This window comes from Protopterus annectens, chromosome 16.part0 (assembly GCF_019279795.1).
Source record: "Protopterus annectens isolate FY-2018-M chromosome 16.part0, PAN1.0, whole genome shotgun sequence".
NCBI classification, from domain to species: domain Eukaryota; kingdom Metazoa; phylum Chordata; order Ceratodontiformes; family Protopteridae; genus Protopterus; species Protopterus annectens.
The window spans coordinates 251,104,069-251,130,748 of NC_056750.1; the positions used below are offsets into that span (position 1 = coordinate 251,104,069).

The 26,680-nt window shown below is 40.6% G+C and overlaps 1 protein-coding gene across 1 annotated transcript in view; it reads left to right on the forward strand.

Annotated features, from left to right (window-relative positions):
- The window catches only part of RABGGTA (Rab geranylgeranyltransferase subunit alpha), a 1,248,770-nt gene that overhangs the window by 703,960 nt on the left and 518,130 nt on the right, over nucleotides 1-26,680 (forward strand). The window contains exon 8 of the mRNA XM_044058049.1: nucleotides 8,522-8,604. Coding sequence (XP_043913984.1) covers nucleotides 8,522-8,604 — 83 coding nt within the window. The remainder of the gene's footprint in view (nucleotides 1-8,521; nucleotides 8,605-26,680) is intronic.

Genomic DNA, 26,680 nt, shown 5'->3' on the forward strand with positions numbered 1-26,680 from the left:
CATTCAAAGGGGATCCAGTGTCTGTCTGCCTGGGATGACATGCTTGACAAGCCACGCTGCTTCGCAAGGGGCTTGCACCTGTCACCCCTGGGACTTCGGATAATGCCTAAGGCTCTAGGCACCCCGATAGTGACTTATTTTGGGCAGGCTCAAATTCTAAACCTACCACCCTAGAAAACAAAATGGGAAGAAATTGAGGGTAATGCTGCTCAATGCCAGAAGTCTAAATCTCAAAATGCACTTTCGAGGCCCTTCTCAGTATGGAGAACATCGATGTCTGTGCTGTAACTGAAACCTGGCTCAAGGCTCCTGAGAGCACCCCGGCACTATTAGGTTTTACCTCATATCATGCGTTCCGGCCCCAAAACCCGGACCACTCCACAAAAGGAGGGTGTATCCATATTCATAAAGGATACTCACACCTCCAGGTTGGTGGCAACGCATGAAGCTCGGAAACCATCCAGGTGCAACTAACCATAGGCAAAACTGCTCTACAAATTGTAGCATGCTACAGGCCACCCTCTCAAACTCAGGAACCCCACACAGCCTTCCTGAAGACACTGGAGGGTATAAATGTATCTCAAACACCATCATATTGGGTGACTTCAACTACCGAATATAGACTGGGAACACTACTCAAGCCCTAACTTTCTAGCCCAACGGTTCCTGGAGTTCATAAATTCAAATGCCATGGAACAGCTAGTTACTGTTCCCACGAGAGGAGAAAATATACTAGATCTCATTGTCACAAACATGGGGACAAAATGCTCCACACCGAAGTATATCCCTCATTGGTGAGATCTGATCATAAACTAATCTCACTGGAAATCCACATCCCGCCCCACCCCAAACAAAAAGACCATAGTGAAGAACTTCTCTAAAGCAAACTTCACACTACTCAAGACTGGTGTGGTATCCTTCAAGGCCCCTGAGTCAGAGGAAACCACAACCCAAGCTATGAAGCCCTTACAAATGCCTTCTATGAACACCTCCAGGACTGCATGGATCAGGCAATCCCAAATAAAACCAAGACTCTTTCCACAAAGGGCAAGCGTCCAGTCTGGTGGACCCCAGCCATTAACAAACTTTACAATAAGAGGAGAAAGCTATTACATGATAGAACAAAATCCATAAAAGGGAAGTCACCCTGATCATTATTAGTAAAAAATACGAGCACTCATAAAATCAACTAAGGCCAATTTTGAGAGAAAAATTGCCATGGATTCAAAGGACAATCATAAGGCCTTTTTCAGCTATGTTAGGAACCTGGGTGGAAACTCACAGATATGCTCAGAATTAGTCCAAAATGATACAAAAATCACTGAACCCACAGACATTGCCAACATACTGGCAGACAGGTTCAGTGCAAACTTCACCCCTCTCCCCTAAAGGAGAGATAACTATCCCAGCCGAGTGTAGCCTCCTGGACATCTCAAATGCGCAGGTGAAAGCTGCTCTCTCTAAAGCTAAAAACACAGCATCAATGGGACGGATGGTGTCCCGGCTGTGTGCTACATGAGCTAAATGAGGAATTAAACCCGCACATAAGGCAGCTGTTTAATCTCAGCCTTACCACAGGATTCGTGCCCAAGGAGTGGCGTGACGGCAACTGTGGTCCCACTCCACAAAGGTGGCGCCTCTCACGGACCCTGGTAATTACCGCCCCATAAGCTTAACAAGTCTAGTCTGCAAAGCTATGGAGAGGATCATAATGGAGCTCATAAACAAAGATATAGGGGACTTGCAGACATTGGACCCGACCCAGTTTAGCTTTGTCAAGGGAAGATCATGCCTTTTGAACTTGGTCGACTTCTTCGAAATAGTCACCAAGGCCATTGATGAGGGAAAGGCAGTCCATACAGCCTACCTTGACCTTGCAAAGACTTTCGACACAATACCCCACTCGGGTATTGTAGAAAAACTTACCAGCTTAAATGTAAACCCATATGTCACAAGATGGGTTGCAAACTGGCTTAAGGACAGAACCCACAGGGTTAGAGTTGCTGGCGCTGTGTCAGACTCCAAGCCGGTCACAAGTGGTGTCCCACAGGGCTCGGTCCTTGGCCCCTATTGTTTGGCATCTACTTCTCAGAAGTACAGGCCAACATGGGAGGACTTTGGCTGACAAAGTTTGCAGATGACTGCAAACTGGGCGCCATAGTGGAAAGTGCATCGGACACGGATATCCTTCAGAAGGGACTCACGGAAACAGATAGCTGGTGCCAGAGCCATGGCCTGAAGTTAAACGCCAAAAATGTATAGTCATACCCTTCGGGAAAAACAAGGTAACCCCAAGCTACCATATAGGTGGAAATCCACTAAGCACAGAAGAGGTTATCAGGGACCTGGGGACCCAGGTTGACAGTGGCCTTTCTTTTGACACTCACATTGCTAAAGTGGTTAGAAAGACCTTCTACATTGCCCACCTGATCATGAAGGGATTCACATCCAGATCTAGTGAGGTCATTGTTCCCCTGTACTCTTCACTTATCAGACCAATGATCGAGTACAATGCCCCATTCGGGATGTATCTCACCCGACATCTGCAGCAATTGGAGAGACCCCAAAGTTCCTCACCAAAAGGATAAAGGGACTCCAAAATCTGTCATATGCTGCCAGATTGAAGAAACTCCAGCTCTATTCAGTCGCATACCGTCTGCTCAGAGGTGACATGTGCCTGACATACAAGGCCATGTCCAACCCGGAATTAATGGACATGCTCCACCTCAAAAAATCCAAATCCACCAAAACCACTAGAGCAAGCGACTTAACCCTTAGCACGGATATAAATAGGACGTGCTGGAGGGATAGATTTATCACTCAGACTCCCTATGCTGTGGAATAAAATCCCGGTCCATGTGAGGCAGAGCACCTCGCTGACTCTGTTCAAGAGAAATCTAGACCTGTGGATGGGAGATCGTAGGTTTACCCCGGGAATCATCTCTGGGTCACTGCTGGACAGAGGCACAACAAACTAATGGGCACAGTATTTTTTCATATAAGGGGTGGCGTAAGCCACAATAATTTGGGCTAGGCTTATAAATGCCTTAGGGCAGATAGCCTAGTATAAACCTATGAACCTATAGGTAGGTACTAGGCTGTCAGCCTGAAGGCATTTATAAGCCTAGCCAGAATGTGTTGGCTTTCGCCACCCCCTTAGATTAGTTCCCTGTGCCTCTGTCCAGCAGAGCCGCTGAAGTGATCCCCAGGGTAAACTTTCTGTTTCCCATCCACTCATCAAGGTTTCTTTTGAAGAGTGTTAGCAAGGAGCTCTGCCTAATATAGACTGGGATCTTGTTCCAAAGCATAGGAATTCCCTGGGACAGGAATCTATCCCTCCAGCACGTCCTATTTATTGTTGTGGTGAGGTTTAGATCCCTAGAGTGTGTGGCTCGAGGGAATAAGGTTTTCTTTAGGTGGAGCATGTCCATCAATTCTGGGTAGGACATGGCCTTGTATGTCAGGCAGAGATCACCTCTGAGTAGGCGGTATGCAACCGAGTACAGTTGGAGTTTCTTCAGTCGAGCTGCATAGGGCATCTGTTTGAGGCCAGTGATCCTCTTGGTGAGTACTTCTGTGGTCTTTCTAGCTGTTGCAGGTGTCTTGTAAGGTACATCCCAAATGGGACGTTGTACTCTATGATGAGTCTGAGTGATGAGTAGAGGGGCACAATGACCTCTTTTGATCTGGATGTGAACCCTTTTGTGACTAGGTGGGCCACTTAGAAGGATTTTCTAACCACTTTGGTAATGTGATTATCAAAGGTAAGATTACTGTCTACTTGGGTCCCCAGATCCCTTATTACATCTTCCGTATTTAGGAGACTACCACCTATGTGGCAGTTTGTGGGTACTTTGTTTTTTCCAAAGGGGATGACTATGCACTTTTTGGCATTTAGCTTGAAGCCATGATTTTGACACCAGGTATCCATCTCAGTGAAACCCTTTTGGAGGATGTCTGTGTTAGCCGGAGAGTCAATTATAGCCCCAGGTTTGCAGTTGTCTGCGAACTTGGTCAGCCATAGTCCTCCTGTGCTTGCCTGTACCATTGAGAAGTATATGCTGAACAGGAGGGGTCCTAGGACTGAGCCCCGGGGAACGCCACTTGTAACCAGTTTAGAGTCGGACCTAGCTCCCGCAACTGTCACCATGTGGGTTCTGTCTGTGAGCCAGTTGGCAACCCATCTTGTAACGTAGGGGTTTATGTTCAGGCTGGTGAGCTTGTCTATAATACCAGAATGGGGAATGGTGTCGAAGGCCTTAGCAAGGTCTAGATTGGCTGTGTGTACCACCTTTTCCTCGTCTATAGCCTTGGTAACTGTCTCAAAGAAGTCCACCAGGTTTAGGAGGCATGATCTGCACTTAACAAAGCTGAACTGGGTAGGGTCCAGTGTTTGGAGGTTCCCAATGTCTCTGTTAATGAGTTCCATGATGATGTGCTCCATAGATAGCCATGCAGACCAAGCTAGTCAGGCTTATAGGGCGATAGTTCCCGGGGTCTGTTGTGGCTCCACCTTTGTGGAGCGGGATAACCGTTGATGTGCACCACTCTATGGGTATGTAGCCTTTGGAGAGGCTGAGTTTGAACAGTGTGTTTAGATGAGGGGTTAGTTCGTCTTTGAGCTCATGTATGACACAGCCTGGGACACCGTTACGGTCCCATTGATGCTGTGTTTTTGGCTTTGGAGAGGGCTGTTTTAACCTGAGTGTCTGTGATTTCAAGAACTCTATGTTCTTCTGGTAAGGTTATGGGCCCTTTTAGGGATGAGAGGGGGGGTGAAGTTTGCGCTGAACCTGTCTGCCAGGATGTTGGCGATATTGGTCGGTTCAGTGTATTTTGTGCCATTCTGCACTAACTCCGAGCAGATCTGAGCAGTGCCACTGAGATTCTTGACATAGCTAAAGAATGCCATGTCATGTGGGGTCATGACCACAGGCTAACTCACAAGGTATGCCACATCTTATTCATGCCTTACTGCCATCCCATAGAAATTTTGTAAACTTGTCTTTTCAATGCAGAGAAAAACTGTTGGGAAAGGGCAAGGTATGCATTTTGCAGTACAAAGCAGGTGATGGCAGTACAAGCCAACCTGTTCCTTAAATTTTGTGGCAACTCCTGACAAAGGCCCTTCCACTTCCTACAATATTCCTTTGCTTTGAGCAAGATAGAATTGTAGGTGGCACAGAACATTCCCCCCAAAGTGACTGAAAATGATGTATCCAGATATGTGATATAATCTTTCCCAAGTATGGTTACTGTAGCATGGTCAAGTTCGAGTGCGCCTAATTAACTGTTATAACCACAGGTTTAGTTGATAAATGTTTTTACAGTTTACTTTTAAATCCAAAAGATTGCTCTTTACTTTACTCAGAGAAACATATTTTTAAAATCATTCTGTAGGCTTTTCTGAGGCTCTGAACTGGTTGTACCACCCTTAAAAAGGATCGGATTATAAATACATATCGTGACAAGGGAAGTACCTTCATCAAGTTATTGGTAAATGATAGAAAATTGAACCTGATGCACGGGCACACTCTTTGAGAACATGTCTGTTTCAGAGTTATGAGAACTGGACATAGCCCTGCATCTCCTGTCCCATAGGTAATTTTTAAACCATTTGCTTGGTCCATCAGTGGCCCATAAACTTTCATTTTTTTTCCTCCTTAAAACATCGTTAAGTCATCTCATTTTAAATTGAAACTTGAGCTCACGGGTGTTAATAAAAAAGAAAACAAACCACTTTAAGGAACACTCTCCTTTATCATTTGTGTTTTCTTTTTAATAATTTTCATTCAGTCCAGCATTAGCTAAATTGCTCATTTCCTTCATTCTCTTAATCCTCACTTCTTATGAGCAATATTCTGCATGTATTATTCTTTCATCTTCCATTTATTTCTGTGAAGTGTGCCCCTTCCCTTTTCTAGATATCCCACATTCAATCCTTTTATCTCCTTGAAAGTATTCCAGTCTTTTGTCACGTTTTGGTGTTGATTTTTATTTCCATTTTCTAGTAATTGCTTTTTTAACAGCCAGTAGCATTAACTTAGTAAAGCCTTACTATGTCAAAGAATAATTTCCTTAGTTGCTGCCCCTTGTCTTCGTTTTTTTTTCCCGTCAGAACTTTGTAGGGAATTTTTAAAGTTTGCCAACTGGTTGTATTCCCAGTAAACATGTTCCTAGTTGCTTCTGTCTTCTCCATTATATTTTAGCGTAAAATTGCATGGTTCAGCTATGTTCCCATGGGCTTACTCTCTTCCCCATTTGAAGTAGTTTCTAAAAGAGAGTTTGTATCTCAGGACACCAGAGAGAGAGAGATCCTGCCCCCTGCATATGACCTGAATTACATACTAGAAAAGCTGACCCCATCACTCTGAACCAGCAGCTATGGTACCTTTTGAATTGATAACTTTGAAATCTGCCCTGCTGTTAGCCTTCATTATAACCACACATATTTTGTAGCTGCAAGCTCTCATGTCCAGGGAATCCTTCCTCATCTTTCACAGTGTTACCATGAGAACTAATCCCTCCTTTATGCCCAAGGTGGCATCAGAAGCCTCAATGACCTAGGCCATTAATCTTCCAGTGTTCTTTTCAAATCCTCTTAAAGGAAAAAGAATCCTGCAGTCCCTTGATATACACATACAGATGATGTTCTTCCTCCATAAGACAAGATTCCCTGACTAGTTTGATCTTCTACTGGTGCCATTTACAAAAGGAAAGAAGGGAAGACTTGTATGGAAGCAGACCATCTCAAAATGCATAGCAATCTGCATTACATTTTGCTGTACACATCGTACAAATGAATACCTGGCAGAGTAAGAGCACACTCCACCTAGGAAAAAGCAGCCACCACTGCATTCTTGAAAGGAACCTCAACACAGTCTTTCATGGAAGTAGCCACTTGGACATTTTTATACACCTTTACTAAGCATTACCACCTTGGTACCATTTCGAGGGCCAGGGCTGAATTTGCCTCTGCCATCCTGCAGTGTCAGAATACCAAGCACAGACTGCTATCTTGCCACTCGAATAAATTTGCTCTGATATCGTTCTAAGACTTGGTACTGCAACATTTGCTATGAAGGCCATAGTGCAGTTGTTAGAAACTTAATGTAATTATAGATGTTTCAGTAGATCAGTATTGTAGTACTGTTTCCCTTCCTCCCTCCTACCCATCTGACTCTCTACTCCAAGGGTTGGAGTGGGTTCATTGCCTGTTACCATCCCTCCCCTCCTGTTCCCCTCAAGCCATTACCCACCTCTGATAATAATGGTCAGTTGGACAGGTTGTGCTTCTCCAGAGAAATGTGGACTTCAATCCCTTGAGCAAGAAAAGTCTGAAAATGGTGCTGGCCTACAGCCCTTTATACCACATGTGTCTAACATCAGATAGGGAGGGCACCTGCCGGCTGAAGGATGATGAGATGCTGTGGTAATCGAGAAGGCCTCAGGCTACATCATGTGAGAAAGTCCCAAGACTGTGTACTGCAGCATTGATCTAAGTGAGCATCTACAACTATGGCAAATTTCCAACCCAAATCTACTTTGCATGTAGTGCCTCACAAAACCTTACTTTTTAATCTGTTTTTCTTTTTATTTTCCCCTACCTTTCCAGTTTAGTCTGTAGCTACATACATGAATTTTTGAACAGTTTATTCACTTGTCTGATTACAGTAAACAATAAACAGGTAAGTAAAGGTATAAATAAGTGAATGGAATGCATTATTTAGTAGTACATTTGAATATGCATCTTTTAATTTTATGCTGCATTCTTCTTATTTTAATATGTTTTGCGTTGTAGCCCAAGTTTATTTCATGTTCTATTGTTTGAAGTTTCTTGTGATGTATTTTGGCTTGTGTTGTGTTGCGAGTGCAGCTTTGCCTCTTTTAACGCACCCTTCAGTGTTGTGTTTTTTGTATAGTAATGCTTTTCTATGCTGTATTGTTTCACGCTCATCATTAGCAGTGTTCTGATACCTTGCTTTGTGTTCTATGAATATTGCATCTCTCAATATTTTGCTCTGTTTTCTGAGTGTGTTGTTTCTTCAGATGTTTTGTATTATATTACATGTATGTATTTTTTTATGTACTGTTCAGGGTAAGTTTGATGTATTTTTGAGTGTTATGTTTGTTTTGATGTATTTACCTTCAGGACAAAAAACAAAAAATCTGGCATCCCTAAATGTCCCATCCTAACTTGCTGAGTCTGACTCTCTTAAAAGTGCAGCAATTTAGAGATTCCTATCAGTGGTGCCTAAAATAAGGAAGGAAAGGCACAGTGGAAAATAGGACCTTAGGAGTAGGTTATAAGACAAGGAGTCCTATATCAGAGAAGAACTGTTGTGACTTTCAAGACAGAACTAAGACAATGCTTTGTAGCCTGCCCATCTCCATTGCTATTGCTGCATCCATCTAAATGTCATCCTGCATCTTCTTGTTGAGCCAACTGACTTGGCACCATTTGTTTTAGTACTCACCATCTTGTCACTGACCATTTAAGATTCTCTTTCTCCATTTCCAGCTGACTCGCTTCTGAAGATCAACTGTTTGTATGTAAACCGTGATCAACGACGGATCCTTGTATGCTTTTCTCGTCCTGTCAATGTGAGTAATTTAAAAATTTTCCCTACTTAACATTTTCATTTATTCCATTCTGGTCATCTGTCTTGTGTCAGTTTAGTCTGTTGGCCTGTGGTAGTTATGTAGATATTAGTAATCTAATCATATTTGTGCAAGCTTCTTTTCACTGGACTGTCCACACAACCTTTTTAGTGCACTAAAACTGTAAGACTGTTGCTTCTGTTGTTGATTATATTGTGTGTTAAAGTTGCACAGTAAATACAGAGATGAGCTGTTAACTTGTTTGTCAGTCTCTTGCTCAGTGGTACCATTCTTATATGCCCAGGAAATCTAATTAGATGTACTCTCCTACAGTGTGAACCTGTGTTAGTTGGGATGTTCGTGTTTCATTGTTGCAATAATAACTGTATATGAGTTTTCCTTGCTGTGGCAGTCTTTGGCCAGCCTGAGTACCAGAGATTTAACTCCCTCCTTCCTCCTGGTTTGGTGGACTGCCTGTACCTAACATCAGGATGTCTGGGTATAAAGGTTGTCAGCCAGTACCATCTTAGAGCTCTTTCTTGCTGTCTGAGCCTGAAGCATCAATATTGTAGTGTGTGTTGGTCAGTCCGAAGACCAGCGAACTTATACAAAACTAAGTACCCCTTTGATGAAAAACTTAATTTTATCTATTTATTGTGTGTACTTGCATGAGTAAAAGGACTAATGTCTGTCTTGATTGTGGAAAACAGATTCCACATCGGGACTTTCGCTCACTTTATCTTTTTTGCTTTGACCTGGAGCATGACATTCCAAACTGTCCTCACTATGCTAATTTTAACATGTGTATGATTTGTTGTAGGGTCGAGTCTGTTTACCAGTATTTAGAGAAAGAAAAAGGGCTTCAGGGATCCTCACATGTTATGGCATCCACCAGTGAATTTTTTGACCCCCCCAACCCCCACAAAAAAGCATATGAAACAGCATAAGTGGACAGATGAGATAACTTCATCCTCATCCAGTCTGCCCAGACCTGTGATAATCAGAGGACAGGAGACACCTTTGCAGTCCCTCTCTATGACTGAGGAAGTGTCGGAGACCACTGTAGTGTGCCCTTTTGTGCCCCAAATGTCTCCTGACTCTGTTATTTCTGCCCAGGTCGTAGAGCAGTCATTGTCGATGGGGTCCAAAACTGCTTTGTAGGCCATAGGGCAAGAGTTGTCGATTGGATACAAAACCACTTTGCAGGCCATGGCTTCTGACTCCTGTTTTAGGGCTTTAGATAGGGAGGGCAGAATTCCAAGAATCTGTGAGGGGTTGTTGGTTGATTTTGCATAGGCTGCCGCTGCCCACCTGATGCCTGGTGACAGTGCTTCCAACGTCACACCTAGGACCAAGGCTAAAGTTAAATCTAGTGGAATACTTTTTGCCATGTCTTATCCTAGGCTTTCAAGCTCCCAACCGTTTCAGGCCTGCTAGAAGAATCTGCTTAGTCTGGCTGAAGATTTACTTAGGACTGTGATGCCTGGATGCTACAATATTATCAGCATCCCTGCTCCTACAGAATTAGTTTCTGGGAAAAGAGAGAGGGACCCTCCCGCCCAGGAATCCTTAGATTCTTATGAATTGGCATAAGTAGACCAGCTGTCAGGCTTATATGCTGATTCTGATTCAGAGGGCATCCAAGCCTCAGCTTCACCACCTTAGGACATCACTTTTGGGGAAACTCTTCATAACATGCGACAATATTTCCATTGGGAAGCTCAAGAATACCCTCAGTCTAAGAATAGGATGAAAGAATTCCTTAAGCTCCCTAAACATAAACTTTTGTGTATTTCTCTAGTGTTGGAAGTTATGGGTGATTATGTTTTTGACTCATCCTAGCAGCCTGACTCCCAACCACCTACTCCATGGAAGTAGGGTTCTTGGACTTTCACAAGCACCTGTTTAGGAATCCTGCAGATCCTGAAGTGGATACTCAAGTTCCTAAGGGATCTAAGGGAAGCACTTCCAGGAACCCATTGCCTAAGGATAGAGGGGAAACCCTGGATTGTTTTTGCAAACAAAGTCTACTCATCTGCAATCCTGGCTTTGAGAGCTCTCATTTCCCAGTTTCGATATAGTTAAGTACCAGAAAACCCTTCTGGACCATATGAAAGAAAAAACTGAAGGAGGTAGAACACAGAAATTTCTCTAAAGAGTTGCTGGATAACTGCAACTCCATTTCTCAGGTTGCAAAGCAGTCATAACAGTGCAGCTATGATCCTCTAGAAGCATCTTGCAGGGTAGCTGCTTCTGAGTCGGTTATTCATAGACATGCCTTGTTAAGAAAGCAATCCTTTCTATATCATGTTAAGTCTGAGACTCTAGATGCTCCTCTAAACAAGGACTTTTTGTTTGGACCTGAAGAAGAGTCTCTTTTCAAGACTTTGGAGAAGGCTAAATCGATGCAGACTGTCAAAGAATTTCTGCAGGTTCAGCTACCAAGGTTTAGCAGAAACTGTCCTGCTAAATCCTGCACCTCCCCCACACTGGAGAGAGAAGGTTTAAAAGGCATAGGACACTGACGCAACAGAAAAGATGGCAGCTTGAATCTGCTTTCAGGCCTAGTGGATCCTGACCCCAGGGGTTCAGCAGGAAGCAACCATGACTCAGCCGGTAACCCCCATTCCCTTAAGTCCCACCCCAACCCCACCTACTCCTCATTCCTTTTCTTCAGTAAGACCAGGAGGAAGGTTAACCTATTTCCACCAACAATGGAAAAATTACCCAAGACAAATGGGTGGTCAATGTCATCAAGCCAGGTTGCAGACTCTCCTTCACTTCCTTCCCAAAGCCTGCTGGCATCCCTTCTGTTCCTATAAGTAACCTAAAAGAATCTCTTCTCTCAGTCTATTCCAGAATGTGAGGTTCTCTGTCTTCTGTGGTTCATGGTCTTTTGCATCTTAATGGTTCCTTTACCCAGGTTACACATGAGGAGAATAAATTATTTGAAAAATGTTTGGATTCAGCACAGCCAGTCCTTCAACCACATAATTCCACTCCTACCTTGATTAAAAAAAAAAAAAAAAAAAAAAATAGAGAGTTTCAGTGATAGATCTGTGCTTGCACCCAAAGCCTAGGGGTACCCTTCAGAATATCTTAAACAACTCAGACTCTAACCACAGTTGCCACAGAACTGACTTGGGTAGCACACTAACAGCTTCTAAGTGAAAGGAAAATGGGAACAAAATGTCCTGAAAAATAACATAAATCCAAAGGAAATGAAGTCTGTTTGCAAGGGCATTCTAACTTTAAAGGAGACCTGGAATTCAGGGACTCTGTTACCGTAGACAGGTAGCACCACAATGATGCGGTACTTAATAAGCAGGGGGGCATTCACACTGAACCTTTTATTTTTCACCAAGACAGAGTTTCTCTCAGGAATAACCCCTCTTTCATGGCAAAAGTGGTTTCTGAATTTACCCTAAACCAGTCCGTTCACCTCCCTGCCTTTTCCCTCACCCTCAAAACAGGGGGGATGTATTCTTCATTCCCAGGATGTTCATAGGCAACTCTGATATCATTTGGACTGGACTAAGGCAGACAGGAAATCTGACCGACTTCTTATAGCCTGTGCTAGTAACAGACTGGGAAAACCTTACTAGCAAATTTGTAAGTGGATTTCTGACTGTATTCCTTCTATTACAGGCATCATTGAAAGCAAGTTCCATTCCATATCAAATCTCATTCCACCAGAGTTACTACCACCACATGTGGCTTTCTCTGAGGGGTCCCTAACAGGAAAATTCTAGAAGCTGCCACTTTCAGTCCACACATTTACTAAATGCTATAATCTGCCCATTTTCTCCAAATCCAGGGCTGGATTTGCCTCTGCCGTCTTTCAGGGTATTCTAACCTCTGTGCGCATGTATCTTTATACCAGCCCCCCATTTTTTTTCAGTTTTGGGAATCCTCCCATACAATTACTGCAGCAGTGGAACATGATGAACATAGTATGGTTGTGTCTACGTACCATAAATGTAGATGTTAGTGTCTCACTGTTGCAGTACATTTTACCTCTGTTCCCTCTCTTATCCCTGGAGGTTGGGGTGGGCTGTCCTCTCCCCTTCCCCTTTCTAATTCCCTTTCTCTGTCTCCTCTCTTTTAGATCTTTAGGATCCTTGTCTGGCACAATTGAGGACTTTTAAGGTGTTCTGTACTCCAGGCATGGAGCTTCTCCTGGATGACCTTCCTTTCTGGGGCAAGAAAGACCTATAAGACGGCGCTGGCCAATAATCCTTATACCCAGACATCCTTGTGTCAAGTATAGGGTATCCAGCAATCCTGGATGAGTGAATTAAATCTCTGGTACTTAGGCCAGCTAAGGGCTGTCACAGCAAGGGAAACCCATATTACTGCAACAGTTAAGGTACTCTAACTTCTGCATTTATGGAAAGTAGACACAACTGTACTTTTTTCCTGCATCTGTCAAAGCACAACCTACGTTTGTGTTGACTTTGCCTCTTTCTGGCTTACCCATAACGCACTGTACCTGAATCATCCGTTTGTCTGCATATGACAGTACACATTGCTCCTGTTACACAATCTGTGTATCTGCATGCCATTCTCATTATGTGGTACATTTTTATATTTTGTTACCTCTTTGTCTGTATGGCTGTCACAGTAGATACTACATGTTATATTAGCTTTGTCTGTATGCTTGTCACAGTGCACTCTGTACCTGTTGTATTCATTATGTGTTTGTAGGATTCTTATGAGTCATGCTCCACGTTTTTCACTGTGATTTTTGTCTGCCAGTCCCATGAACACGCATTCTTTTCTGAGAGCTGTCATTGCCTCTTATTATTACACTTTGAATGTTACTATAACAGTATGTTCGTAGAGTTGAGTGCCTTATTTACTTCAGAGCCTCCTTAATTCTGTTTACGCTTTGTCAGTTGTACTATTTTGGACTAGGTTGAACTCAGTTTGTACTCTTCTGTTGCAAGTGGTATGTTGTAAGCTTTATTTTGCTTGTTTGGACTAGGCACTGGCTGTACTTTGTATTTTCCTGTTGCAGCAAGTTCCTAGCTTTACAGCCCTCCTGCAAAATTTAAACATGGCTGTGACCATTAGTTTACTGCATTGTAAAATTTCCTTTGTTTTATGCAGCCTATTCTTTAGAACATGCAGCAGGCAGATTACATTAGTGCTTGCTTGTCCATTTTGCTTATTAGTTTTAATGTGCATGTTGTAATATATGGTTATGTATTGGTAATTAAGCTGTTGCCTTGATAAAAGAAATTGTCATGTCATGTGGTCCACCTTCTTGAAACAGAATGAGTTGAGGTGTCATGCAGGCTGTTAACATACCCCACAGTGTATGTGTTATTCATGGAGCATTCTAACAAACATCCAAATTTTACATGATGTTAGAAGCAATGGAATGTGTTTGAAAAATTGAAAATTTACATTTGGGATGGGAGAAGCTAACCCTCCCCCCCCCCAATCAGGGAAAATTCACTGTGCCCAAAGTAAAGGTGCATTTTCAAACTTGTCTGCTTATACTAAGTCTGTTGTAGATGGAGAAGTAAAAACAGAGGTTGAAGGAAGTTGCAATAAGTAGACCATCTGAAGGACAGATCCCTAGTAAATATATAAGGGACAGTAATTGTGGTCACTAGAGGTACCCTGCTAATAGTGGAGGATGTAATTAGGGATAGGGATGGTAGATTTATAATGGTTAGAGGTGGTGAATGCCAAGGTCAGAGGCTAACACTAGCAGCTGTGTGTTTCCTATCCAAGACCAGGATAAGAAAATTTTAGGTTGTTTTAGGTGTGTTAACCATCAACAGGTGGACATTGATTATTAGCAGAGACTAGAGTCAGATTAGTAATGCTAGAGATGTAAAGGATGTGTCCTAGGAAACTGAGGCTTTCTAGGGAGAGGGGATTTCTTTGCAGTTTTTTCAAAATATTTGGAATGGAGGATGTAAGAACTAGAAGGAATGGTGGTCATAACTTATTTTTCACCTGGATATGGGACTTGGATATGTGTTGACAGGTTTTAAATATCAAAGGAGCATGGAAACCTGGTTGACCAGATAGAGAAGGCAGTTTGTTGTGATTTTGGATCATGCCCCAGTAGTGTTAACAGTCCTGATTACACGGGGACAGCAATTTAGTTGTTGAACAGGTGGGACTTCAGTGAGAGGTTAGCAGATACACTGCAAAAACTCTTATGACAACTCCTGGAAGGGCCATAACAGTCAAACTTGGGATGAGATGAGCTATAATGAAAGTTTAAATATTTATTTTATTTATTGACATTGATTACTTGGAAAGTCCGACTGGGTAGAAGCCCATTTTCAGTGGAGGCCTGTTGAGAAAAGCTCCAAATTATTACAAAACATTTTAAGAACAATTTTACAATCTTCAAAAATAAAACAAAAACCTCTGCAGTTTAAATAATTATAACAAATTAGACATAATGTAAAAACATGGGTTAATCGATACAGGTTGTAGGACAATCATTTAATTTTTAAAGAAATTGTAGACACTTTGTAGAGAAATTAAAAGCAAGTTAGTGTAATACAAAAAGGAATTGCAATATGAAGTGAGGGAAAAACAAGGCTTATTGTAGATTTAGAGAGAAATTCAGAGAAGAGAATTAGATAGCAGTAAGGAAGTAAGTGAAGAAGGGAGAGTAAGGAGTTATAAGGAATGAAAAGGTACTTGTTCACATTTAGGGATATAGGTTATCCTGGTTTTGAGCAAGAACAGAGCCATATTTTAGCTAGGAAGTCTTTCAGAGTGAGTTTGAAAAATGGGAAGGTGGGTTTAGACCTGATAGATGCAGATAAGGAGTTCCAGGCCTTAGCAACATTGTAAGAGTATAGTCAATGCCCAGCAGATATGCTAGGTTTATAGACGGGAGTTTTCGGTTGCTAGATCAGAATGACCAACTGGGAACATAGTTATGTTGAATGTTTTTCAGTGCTGGACAAGGCAGATGAATGCTGGATCATTTTATAGGTGGTAAGAAGTTGTTTATTTGCTAGATCATGTGGCAGTTCTAACCAATTTAGGCTTTTCACTGCTGTACAGTGGTGGGTTCTGAAAGGGGTATGTGCTGCAAATTTACCAACTTTAACAGCATTGTTCAGGTTTCAGTTTTTGTGAGGTCTAGAGGTTAATAAGGATGGGAGGACCATAAAGAAGAGTGGGAAGGTGATAAGTAGTGGCAAGTATAGTTTTGGTTGCAACAGTGAGAAAGTAAAGCATCCCTAGTTTTTGATAAGTTTTTTTATGCAATTTTGTGTCTGCAGGTCGAGTGTAAGATTATTATCCACTATCGCCCCTAATAGTTTGCTATGAGAATTGACTTCAGTGGTTGTATTATCAAGAGAGAGGATTTTAAATTTAGTTTTTTTTTCATGACAGAGGGATTTAGTGGGGAACAAAGTAGTAGTTTGGTCTTCCTTTGGTTGAACATGAGTTGTGAGTTACAAAACCATGTTTCAGTGGCTGCTAAAGCTTCCCGAGTAATTTTTTGGAGGTGTGCCACATTGTCAGGTGTGGAAATGAGTGGAATAATCTATGTATTGTGTTAGGGTAACCTGTTGTGTGAAGGTAGAGAGAGTGTTGGTGAAAATGTTAGAGGAGGGGGACCAAGGAATAGAGCCATGTGGTACACCAGTGGTGACTGGGAGGTAAGGAGAGAGCATAGAGTGCCATTTTGGTGACTGATATCTATTGGGCAGGTAGCTTTTGAACCACAGAAGGGTGGGTTGAGAGAGATCTATTGAGGACATTTGAAGTTTGCTGTGACAAACTGTGTTGAAGGCTTTAGACAAGTCTAAAAATAGGGAAGAGACTAATTTGCCATTATCTCTAGCTTTATTGACAGTATCCTTATAGTTTAGAAAGGGCACTGCTAGTACTGTGGGAAGGTTGGAAGCCATGTTGTATAGGGGACAGGAGTTTGTCCTGCATTAGATAGTCTAGCAATTTTTTTGTTTTAATATATTTTTCAAGTATTTTGGCAAAGGGAGATAAGATTACTATAAATCTAAAGTTATTCATGTCTTTGAATTTCTTCCTTTGTGCAGAGGGATAATGTGTGACTTTTTCCAGAGAGAGGGAGAGTAGGATTCCAGGATTTGACCTATTTATAAGATTTGAGACTGGATAAAGCAGTCCTTTTGGCTGCTATTTTTAGGTACTTGCTTGGAAGGTCATTAGCTGAAGAAGAGTGCAGTTTAAGCATAGTTTTATACAGGATGTGGACACAGGTTTGAAGGTGAAAGTGGATGTGGTGATTGTGGCTGCTGGTCAGGGTTAGGATGTTGAGGAATCCTTGGACAGAGATGTTATACTGTATAAAATAAGAGTTGAACTGTTTTGCAGTCTCTAGTGGTGAGTTATTGGGAGAACGGTTTGGGTTAAAATTTTTTCCTGGGATGTAAGATTTCTTTAATGGATTTCCAAATTTTTTTAGGGTTGTGTTTAGTATTTTTTTGAAAGTTATTATTGTATTGTTTTTTCCTTCAATTATTAGCTTTTTAGTATGATTGCAAAACATTCTGAAGTTTTCAAGATATTGCTTTTTCTCTGTCTTGCATTAGCATTCTACTATTTTTGGATAACCAAATTGTATTTGTTTTCAGCCCTTTCCTTCTAGGAGGTGCAAGGCTATTTAGGATATTTAGAAAGGTTGTATTGAATTCTATTACAACGTCATCTAACGGAAGGATGACAGAGTAAAAAGGAACATTTCTGGATTAAACCTGGAAAGATTATGTCTTATTTTAAAAATATGCTGTTTAACTGGATGTGTGAGATGCCTAGTTACTTAGATTGGGAGATTATCACTGAAAGAGTCTGACATTGTACCTGTAGTGGAGTATTTGCTAGGGTCTGATACTAGGATCCAGTCTAATAGAGAATTTGATGTTTTCCTATAATGTGTGGAACCATTAGTTGGGTGAAACCATATACGTTTATGTTGCTAGATATAAGAGAGTTAGAGTTTATGTCCAACATGTTGACATTCACATCACCTAGTAATATTTTTTCTTGTGGAAATATTAAGGACATCCAGTGTATGATATCTTCCAGTATAGCTGTATTGTCACCAGGAGGGATGTACAGGACAGTAATGCATAATTGTTTATAATTGTTTATTTTGAGGAAAGCAATAAGAAGCTCTGCTGAACTGAATTTTGGTGTTGGTTTGCTGTAAGGGGAAATGTGGTAGGTATTGGAAATATTGAAGAAATACCACCACCTTTCCTTTTTATATGGTCATTATGGATGATCTAGCCAGGAGGTATAACTTCGGAGTCGTTTATGCTGGGTTTAAGCCAAGTTTCATTTACAGCGAGACCATCAGGCTTATGTTGGGCAATCCGGGCATGTAATTCAGCATTTTTATTTCTTATACTTTCAACATTTATTGCAGCAAAAATTAGATCACCAGGGTTGGGAATTGCCTGTTGTTGGGTTGCAGAAGTATGTAGAACAGAATTATCTTTGTGCTCATTGTGATAGTTAAGCCAAAATTAGGGTCAATATCTCCTCCTGGAAGGATTTTAGTATATTGGGGAATAAAGCATACTTTTCTGGAGAGGATTCTTGCATTTAATTTTGTTTTGGTTTGAGTTTCAGTGCAGTTAATTAGCCTGTATTTAGAATAAAGGTGAGGTGCATTATTAAATAGGTTTGGTACAATGTTTGGAGAGCATAAAGAGGAAGTATGGGTAGGTGGTTGAGACAGAGTTGGAAAGACATTGCGATATATTAGAGTCTTGGTATGATGACAGATGGCACAGTAGGAGGCGAAGAATGGAGGATAAGCTGAAGAGTAGCATAGTTAAGTACAGGAATTTGTATTTTTTAGATGTCAGATATTTGGGAAGTAGCAATGAATTATTGGGAACCAAGAAGTTGCAGGACAGTTAGAGATTCAGTGATACTGGATTCTGAAAGGTGGAAGAGGATAGGTAAGGAGAGGAGTATTTTCTATTAAAGGAGAAAAAGGTTGTCCTAGTATCTTCTTTGGAAAGTAAGGAATAGAGTGGGTATTAAACACTTAACTATGTTGATATAGTCAAAAAATAAAAGTGAGGGTTTATTTGGGAAAAAAGGATTTAACGTGGAATATTTAAGTACTACTATGGAACAAGTGATTATAAATTGATATAGTGCAAAGCAGTATGGGAGGAAGAAAGATAACTGGGAATGGGGCTAAAAATTAAAAAGAGATAAGTAAGTAAAAAATCAAGAAATAGAAGTGTATGTATAGAAGTAGTAGGGTCATTTGAGGAGGGCTTTGGAATAAGTCACAAGTGAAATGTATATGTAGGAAGTATAACATTTTGTAAGAGGTGGTAGAAGAATATTGGGGGTAGGCCAGAACAAATCATTTAATAGAGAGATGCAAGTAAAACAGGTTTTCTGTCATTTCCTGAGACTAAATATCTGGCATATGCAGTATAATCTAGTGGTCAGCAGTTCACAGAGCCTTTCAGTTACAGAGCAGGCATGTATATAACTGATTACAATTAATAGACAGAAAGGTTCTTCATGATAAATATGCATACATGAAACAATGACAAAATTCTCAGTAAACTTGGAGACTTACGGCTTTGTGACAGAGCTCCTGCAACATTAAGGCCAGATGTAGTGACCGCAGGCTATGAAACAATGACAAAAGTCTTAGCAAACTTGTAGGTATAGGGCTTTGTGACATAGATCCTGCAATATCGAGGTCAGATGTAATGAATGCAGGCTGTGCTCTGTGTCTCCAACTTAAAGAAAGTAAAATATATGAGAAGGGGGAGAAAAGTACAGAGAACTGCTAGTGATTAAAAACTCATCATGCACTGAAAGCATGGGTAGAGGAAAGGGGGTGCAGTCAGAACCCATGAGTAACTGAGAGTGGTGATTAGATACTTGAATGGAATAAGTTAAAGGTGTTGTATGGCAGTAAAACAAGCATACTTTAATAACCCATGGGCCTGGAAAGCTTTAGCACGCAGAGCTAGGGAACAAAAAGTCGAAAGGCTGATAGTTAAATTAAAGGACTCTGCATCAAATAGGTTGGTTAAGGGCCCACAGGAGCTGCAAGAGACATTCAAACACTATTAATGCAAGTTTATGTTCAGATGGGGAACTTTATTAGAGGTGAAGGAATTAGAAAAATTTTTCAGAGGAATGGAGCTACAAAAGCTCTGTGGAGTTGTCTTCTGATATACTAAAAAATGTAGAAGATATGGAAATGAAGCAGATATTTGCTAAGCAGGTGATTGGGAAAACACCGGAGGGGAATTTGGTATATCTTTAGAAGTGTGGGCAGTAGGCAGTGAGCAACTAATTACTGTTTGGGTACTATTGTTTAATGAGATTCTTAGAGGAAGTAGTATTCCGTTGTTATGGACAAAAGCTGTTAATATCAGCAGTTCCTAAGAAGGAGAAGGAACCCACAGATCCTGCAGTATATCAACCCATCTCTATTCTTAACCATGACCATAGGATCTTTGTCATTGCTTGCCAGGAGATTAGAAAAACGTCTACCCAGGTTGGGTGGTTAAAGACCAGTGTGGTTTTGTAGGGAGTTGACAAATATTTGACAGCATTAATTAGGTGAAGTTTGCAGAGGTTTTAGGCAAACCTTTGGTGCTCATCTCATTAGATACAAAAAAGGCATCAATTACAGTGGTAGTGATGGTTACCTGTGGGGCTGTCTTGCAAGCCTTTGAATTTCCTCCTGGCCTTTACCAGTGCTCAGAAAGATGCATATCAAATGTGAAGTCAGGATAAAAGTGGGGAGTTAGCTTTTTGGTCCATTGAAGGTAGGGAGGTGCACAAGGCAAGATTGCCCATTGTCCCCTCAGTTTTTTGCTGTGTTCTTGGAGACATTTGCAGTAAAATCTAGGAGGCATGGTATAGAAGGATGCAACTGAGGAGGTCACCAGCAAATGGCTTTTTGTGTATGATATAATTGTATTTCCTTTAAAAGCCTGAAAGGGATGTTCTGGTTTTGTTTGATAATGTGCATAGTTTTCAGGTATTGTCTGGTTACAAGATTAAAGTGGGCAAAACAAAAGCAATTTTTGAGTTATGTACCCACTCTTGAGTACGTACAGGGTTTCTTGGGTTAATTGTGACATACTTGAATGAATTACCTGAAGAATGTGGCTGATGTAGAGCTTGGGACTTGTAGCTAGTTGTAACTGGGATGAAGTGAGGAGTGTGATCATAAGGAAAATTGGGGATTATAGGCTTATTAGCACTGGATTTGGATATCAAGATACAGGTGATAAAAATGTTTCTGGTCCCTTTAGTCTTACATGTGAGTCAGTTGTTTGTGTACGAATTAGAGGACCAATGCTGGCTACATATAGATGAAGATTTACAAAACTTGACTTGGGATGGGTGAAACTAATGCATCTTACCCCAGTCAGGGAGAATTGGCTTTGCTAATGTGAAAGGGGTGTTTTGAAGAAACTTATTAGCTGAGACTTACTGATCTGTTGCAGATGGAGAAATACAAACCAAGGCTGAAAAAAGTTGCCGTGAATAAAGCCATCTGAAGGTCAAATCTCTAGTAAATTAAGATTATGAGCATAACCTTTTCTTAAAAACACAGTACATGTGGTAGAATGCTATACATTCAAAGCAGTTGAGAGGTTTCTTGCCCCAAGCCACTTCGGGAGTGGGCAAATGAAGTAGTGACGATTCATTTTGTTAAGAGGTTGAAAATCCTTATAAACAGAAGGGAGTGACTGAACAGTGGACAAGTGTGTAAGAAAACCTTCTAGGAACAATTGTCATGGGTGCACTGATGACATGGGATGATGGTAAAAAAGCCTACAAATTAACATATAGAGACTGCACATTATTGATGGTGGTAGTTTTATATCGGCTAAGAGCCAGATTAAGGGGAGGATGAAAAGCAGATGCCAGAAATTACTAAGTTCTTAATAAAAGTAAAAGCTTGCAGGCTAGTATAAAAAAGCTAATTAAGAGAGGTTGTGGAATTTTATTGAACAGTTAAAAGGGGAAGAAGTATTGGTGGCTAAGGGATACTTTCTAGTCAGTTAGCATATGGATATGATAGCCTGCAAGTTGGATAAGGCTTTATTCAGCTTCCTGACTTTACTGGCCAAACAAAAGCAATATGAGAATTTGGAAATTGACTCGGTGCTCAAGAGGAATATTTGACAATTATACTCTTACCCCGTCTGCTAGAACTGGGCACATATGGATTGTGAGGGTAGTGGAAGGAGGAAAGCAAAATGGAAACAATCCGTTACGCACTGTCAATCCTGCTGTTAAGAGTTTTCAAAGTTTCTCTTAAAGGGACAATCCCATGGATTTTTTGTTGTGATTCTGGTCTTTGTTTACATTTTCAGTCTGGCTTTCTGGGCATGTCCCAACTTTGGCTGCAGGGGTTGGGGGAGGGTGCTTACAGGAAGCTTCAGAGGTCTGGAATGACTATTGGGTGTGTGTGTGTCCACACAGTTTAGTTACCCATTACTAGAGTACCTGCTGATATTTATAATTGCAAGGGGTATAACCCCCTGAACTCTTACTTTTAGTTATTAATAGTTTTATAGGTTCATAGTGTATACGATTTTGTGCTTTTGCAACTTTAATGTCAGTGAGCTGCTTTTGTGACTGTAATGTGGTGTATAAAACATATCTACATTTGTTTATTTACTTTTCTTGACAGGGGTTAATCCTTGCAGGCATTCATTTTCAGGCTATACCTGAAGTGGTATTAATACTGAGTAGGGGAAATTCAGCCTCTACACAAGGGGATGCATTTCCCCTACTCTTTCACAAGTGTTATGGGATCTTTAACACCCGCTTCAACTACTACCACCACTCTGTCAGACAGATGGGACCTCAGTTTAAAGTCTTATCCAAAGGACAGGTGAGTATAGAAGTATAATTTGTAGTTAAACGATGCACCAGCTGCAGCCACTAAGAATTCTGTCTCTGCAGGACGTTTTAGCAGAAAACTTGAAGTTTGTGTATCTAGAAATTTTTGTTTATTCCTCATGCATGACTAAAATTGCTGAGAAAGCCAGCAAAGGTCCAGTGTGTAACATATTTGCATGTCACTGGGAAAAAAGTGTGAAACATTTATCATACTTTCTATAAAAGTAGCAAGACAAAGTAGCATCATTAGAAATAAATTCAGTAATTATTGTGAGCCTAGGGAGAGCTTACTGTTTATTTTCCATTTGTTCTTTACAAGGAAACACAATCCTAACAGATATTTTAGATGATTGTCTAACTGAGCCGAAGAATTAAGCCAGAGACTGAAATTTCTGTTGTCCCCATTTTCTCTTTTCAGATTTGTTTCCATTCACCATAGCCGACCTTAGGCATAGGCCAACTAGGCAGCCACCTAGGGTGCCCCTGTAGCAGAGGCACTTTTCCAGTAATCTGGATGGAGTAGGTAGACCTGGATGAGGGCACCAGGTAGTGCTGGGGGGCACTGTGGAGACCTTTTGCCTGGGACACCAGTTGACCCTAGGCCGGCCCTGCCCTTCACTTCTCTGACTGGCAGATGCAGTTGCTTCTCTTGCATAGATTTAAAAGACAATATAAGAGCCTACCCCACTTGCTTCAGAGCACTAACCAGTTAAGTAACTTTCTCACAGTCGCACAGAACACAAATGGAAACTGAGGGACTCAAGCCAGTACTACAGAAAGCAGCTCATCAGCAGCCTGCAGTCCTAGTCATCTGCACTAACTGCCAGGCTGAAGGATGCACTGAAAAATCATTCCTTATAAGGAGACTTTAATAACACACTGTGCATCAAGTATTTAATTTTAACCTTGAACCCTGTTTAATTTATATTTTTTCCCAGTCCTGGCAGTTAGCTTATCTATTTTTCTTTGCTTTCACTGTCATTATTTAACCTTAATAGCCATTATTTTGGTTTGCACTAGAGTCACTAGTATAACTAAACATTTCTTTTCTATGCTTGTTTATATTTCAGTTATCTAAACCAATGTTCTTCAGAGCTTTAGTTAAGTTATTAGGATTCCTGTTCCCCAAGGCCAGAATTGAGGAGAAAACGTCTTGAACAGCAAAGATGAAGAATAAAAATATGCCATTCACTGTATTAGTAAGGAGGTCCCTGCTACACAGTTGCTTAAATAATTTATGCAGCAGTACAAATTGGAAACCAATCTGTGGCTATATTCCAGTGTGGCTCCCCAGCTTATGCCTGGGGCAGCTGTCAATCTCTGCCTGCCCTTACTGCTGCTGTCCAATTTCTCTCCAAGATATTGTATGAGCCTTTTTCTCATGTAGGCACACACAAGCACGGTATTATTCCTGTCAGCAATGTCTTCCCTATTTCACATGGTCTTCTGTACACCAAAGTATACTCAACACATGTACCCATTCAGCTGTTTGTTGAAATACTCCGTATACATTTCCTGAATCACTGATACACATGGTGTATGTTTACCTGTTGTAGTTAGCTATTTAACTGAAATTTCTCTAAGTGTACCTCTGTACATAGCACATATTGTTGGGATACTAGTAAGACATCCTGTATGTATGTCTTGTGTCACTGTTTTATATAGTCAGTCTACAGAACGTTAATTGTGTAAGTTGATGGGCATACTGGATGTTATTGTCCTCTATGTTTGTACCTTTGGCCTGAAATGTAATTGAAATGGTATTCAGACCAGTCTGCATAACAACAAATTAATTGTATGAATTGCAGGATTCATTAATAAGAGATCTAAGAGTTTGTGTTAGAAATGACTAAATAAGATGCAGACTATTAAGAAAAGAGGATCGGATCTGAGTAAAAGCAGCTTGACTAGTTTGTGGCAGATAACATAGAGAATTAAGGGTCTGAACTGCTAATGAGCCTATAGTTCAGGGTTTGATTCCCTAAGCTTTGCTTAATTGTTCTCTTAGCAGGTGCTGTCAATGAGTGAAATTGCAAGAACAAAGTTAAAATTAAAGAAATGGATTCATATAAGATGAAATATCAGTCAAATTACAAGACAAAAATTAGCAAAGTAGTGAGAATGTATTTTAATAGTAATGAAAATGAAAAAGAGCCTTGAGGTACATAGGATAGATGGTACGATTAAATCTGTAGCCTTCTGTGCTAGGCATGGCAGAAAGCAGAAGGGGAAGCAATGGTAGAAAGAAACGTTTTTCAGAGACTAAAAGGAAGGACAAATGTGTTCAAAAGAAATTGTAGGTTTTTGAATACACATAAAGTAATTTAGCTGTGTTTTGGTGCAGTTAAAGTGAATGAAGTTTAAAATATTTATTGATAACTGGATACGTGGGGTGGTCACCCTTTATAGCCATGTTCATGCCCCATAATGGCAGTAGTTACTTGCATCAAATAAAGGCAGTAAAAAATAGAGTTACAACTGTTTTGAAAAGCAAATATTTGCAATGCAGGTAGATTTACAAACTATATTTGAAAGTACAGAATGGTGGATTTGCAGTGTGCATTGGAAAGAGCTTTATTTTAAAGTTGCCATTACAGAAATATTCAACGTTTCTTAACAAACAGTACAGTATTTATAATACAGTTTTTGATGTAAAAGCAGTAATAATGATAAAATGCAGATTGAGGAAGGTAAAAATGAATGCAGAGTGAAAATTGTGCACTTCCATGTTGTGCCAGTGTAATTGAAGTTATTTCCTTTGTGTGTTATAACAATGATGTGTAAATGTGTCAGAAACCATGAGATAAGAGTATAAGTCAGATTTGTGGCAAGAGTTCCTCAGAACTAATAAACAAAATGTTGAATTTAAACTAGAAAAACAGGCTGAGTGTATTATTTCTGAAGTTATTTTTGAGCAGTTTGGCTAAAAAAAAAGCAGATAAAGGTGTGTCCCCATTTTGAATGTGTTCCAGATACCACGTAAAGTCATTGGGGAGGCTATTAAAGTGTAAATATAGAAAGATGGATAAATCCGGGTTTTACATTGTAGTATTTAAAAGGTAATTTCACCCCAGCTTGTGATAATTTGGCTTGAGTGAGGTGATTTTTTTATATCAGACATGAACTAGTTTTGGTGATGGTCATGAGTAGGGCGTTTTTTGTTAGACACTGGCTGGTACTGGTGGTAGGTATGAGTGGAGTGGTGATTTTTTTTTTTTTTTGTTAGACTCCGCTAAAACTTTTTGTCAGATGTTGCAGTTACATTACATTTCATGCTGCTATTTTTTTTTTTAAATATCTTCATGTAGTGTCCTGTGTTTGGCAAGGCTCTTGTTTAGCATGACAACTCTCAGCAATGAGTATGTGAAACTATGGGTAATTAAAACTACATTCCTTCTAGATGCCTATTTAAGAACATTCCAGCATGTGAGTTCAGGTTCTCAGAGTGATCCCTTGTTCCCATGGGCTCTTCTGGGATTTGACCATTTAGCTGGAGGACAGAAATGGCATAATGTCCTTGATTTTATTCTTAACTGGTTCTTAATCCTTTATGAAAAAGAAATAAAGGTTAAAGACTCAAAAGAACATGACTTAAATATGTCTTTTCTAAGGAAGTAATTATATAAACTGTGTGCATTTACTTCTTAAAAAAACTGCATACCATGTAGCTTGTTTTAACTGGCTGTCTTGTCATGCGAGTTGAATGCATTTAGTTGAATGAATGGAGTGATTTTTTTTTGTTAGACTAGGGCTGGTAATGGTGATGAGCATGAGTGAGTTGATGAGTTTTGTTAGACTGGGCACCTCAAAGGGTAGTTCCAAGATCTGGATTTGTTGCTATCTTTTTACATGACTGATGAAGGTTTACAGGCAGAAAGTACCTTTTGCTGGCACAAAGGTGTGCAGCAAGGTTGGCTTATAACAAAGTGAGGATGCTAAAGAATGATTTTACAGGACTGGGACAGTGCTGTACAACTTGGGGACATTTAGTGAAAGAAATTCAGAAATGCTTCTAGGAAGATGGAAAAGGACCTGGGAGTTGCTGTATTTAATGTCCTGCAAATACCAGTCTGATGGAGTATGTAGCCTGATTATGCTTTACTTTGTGGACACTTTTTTGTCCCATTTCCTCCTCCTCACAATTCCTCTGTAGGCTACTTCATTACTTCATACCCCCTAGTGTCCAAGA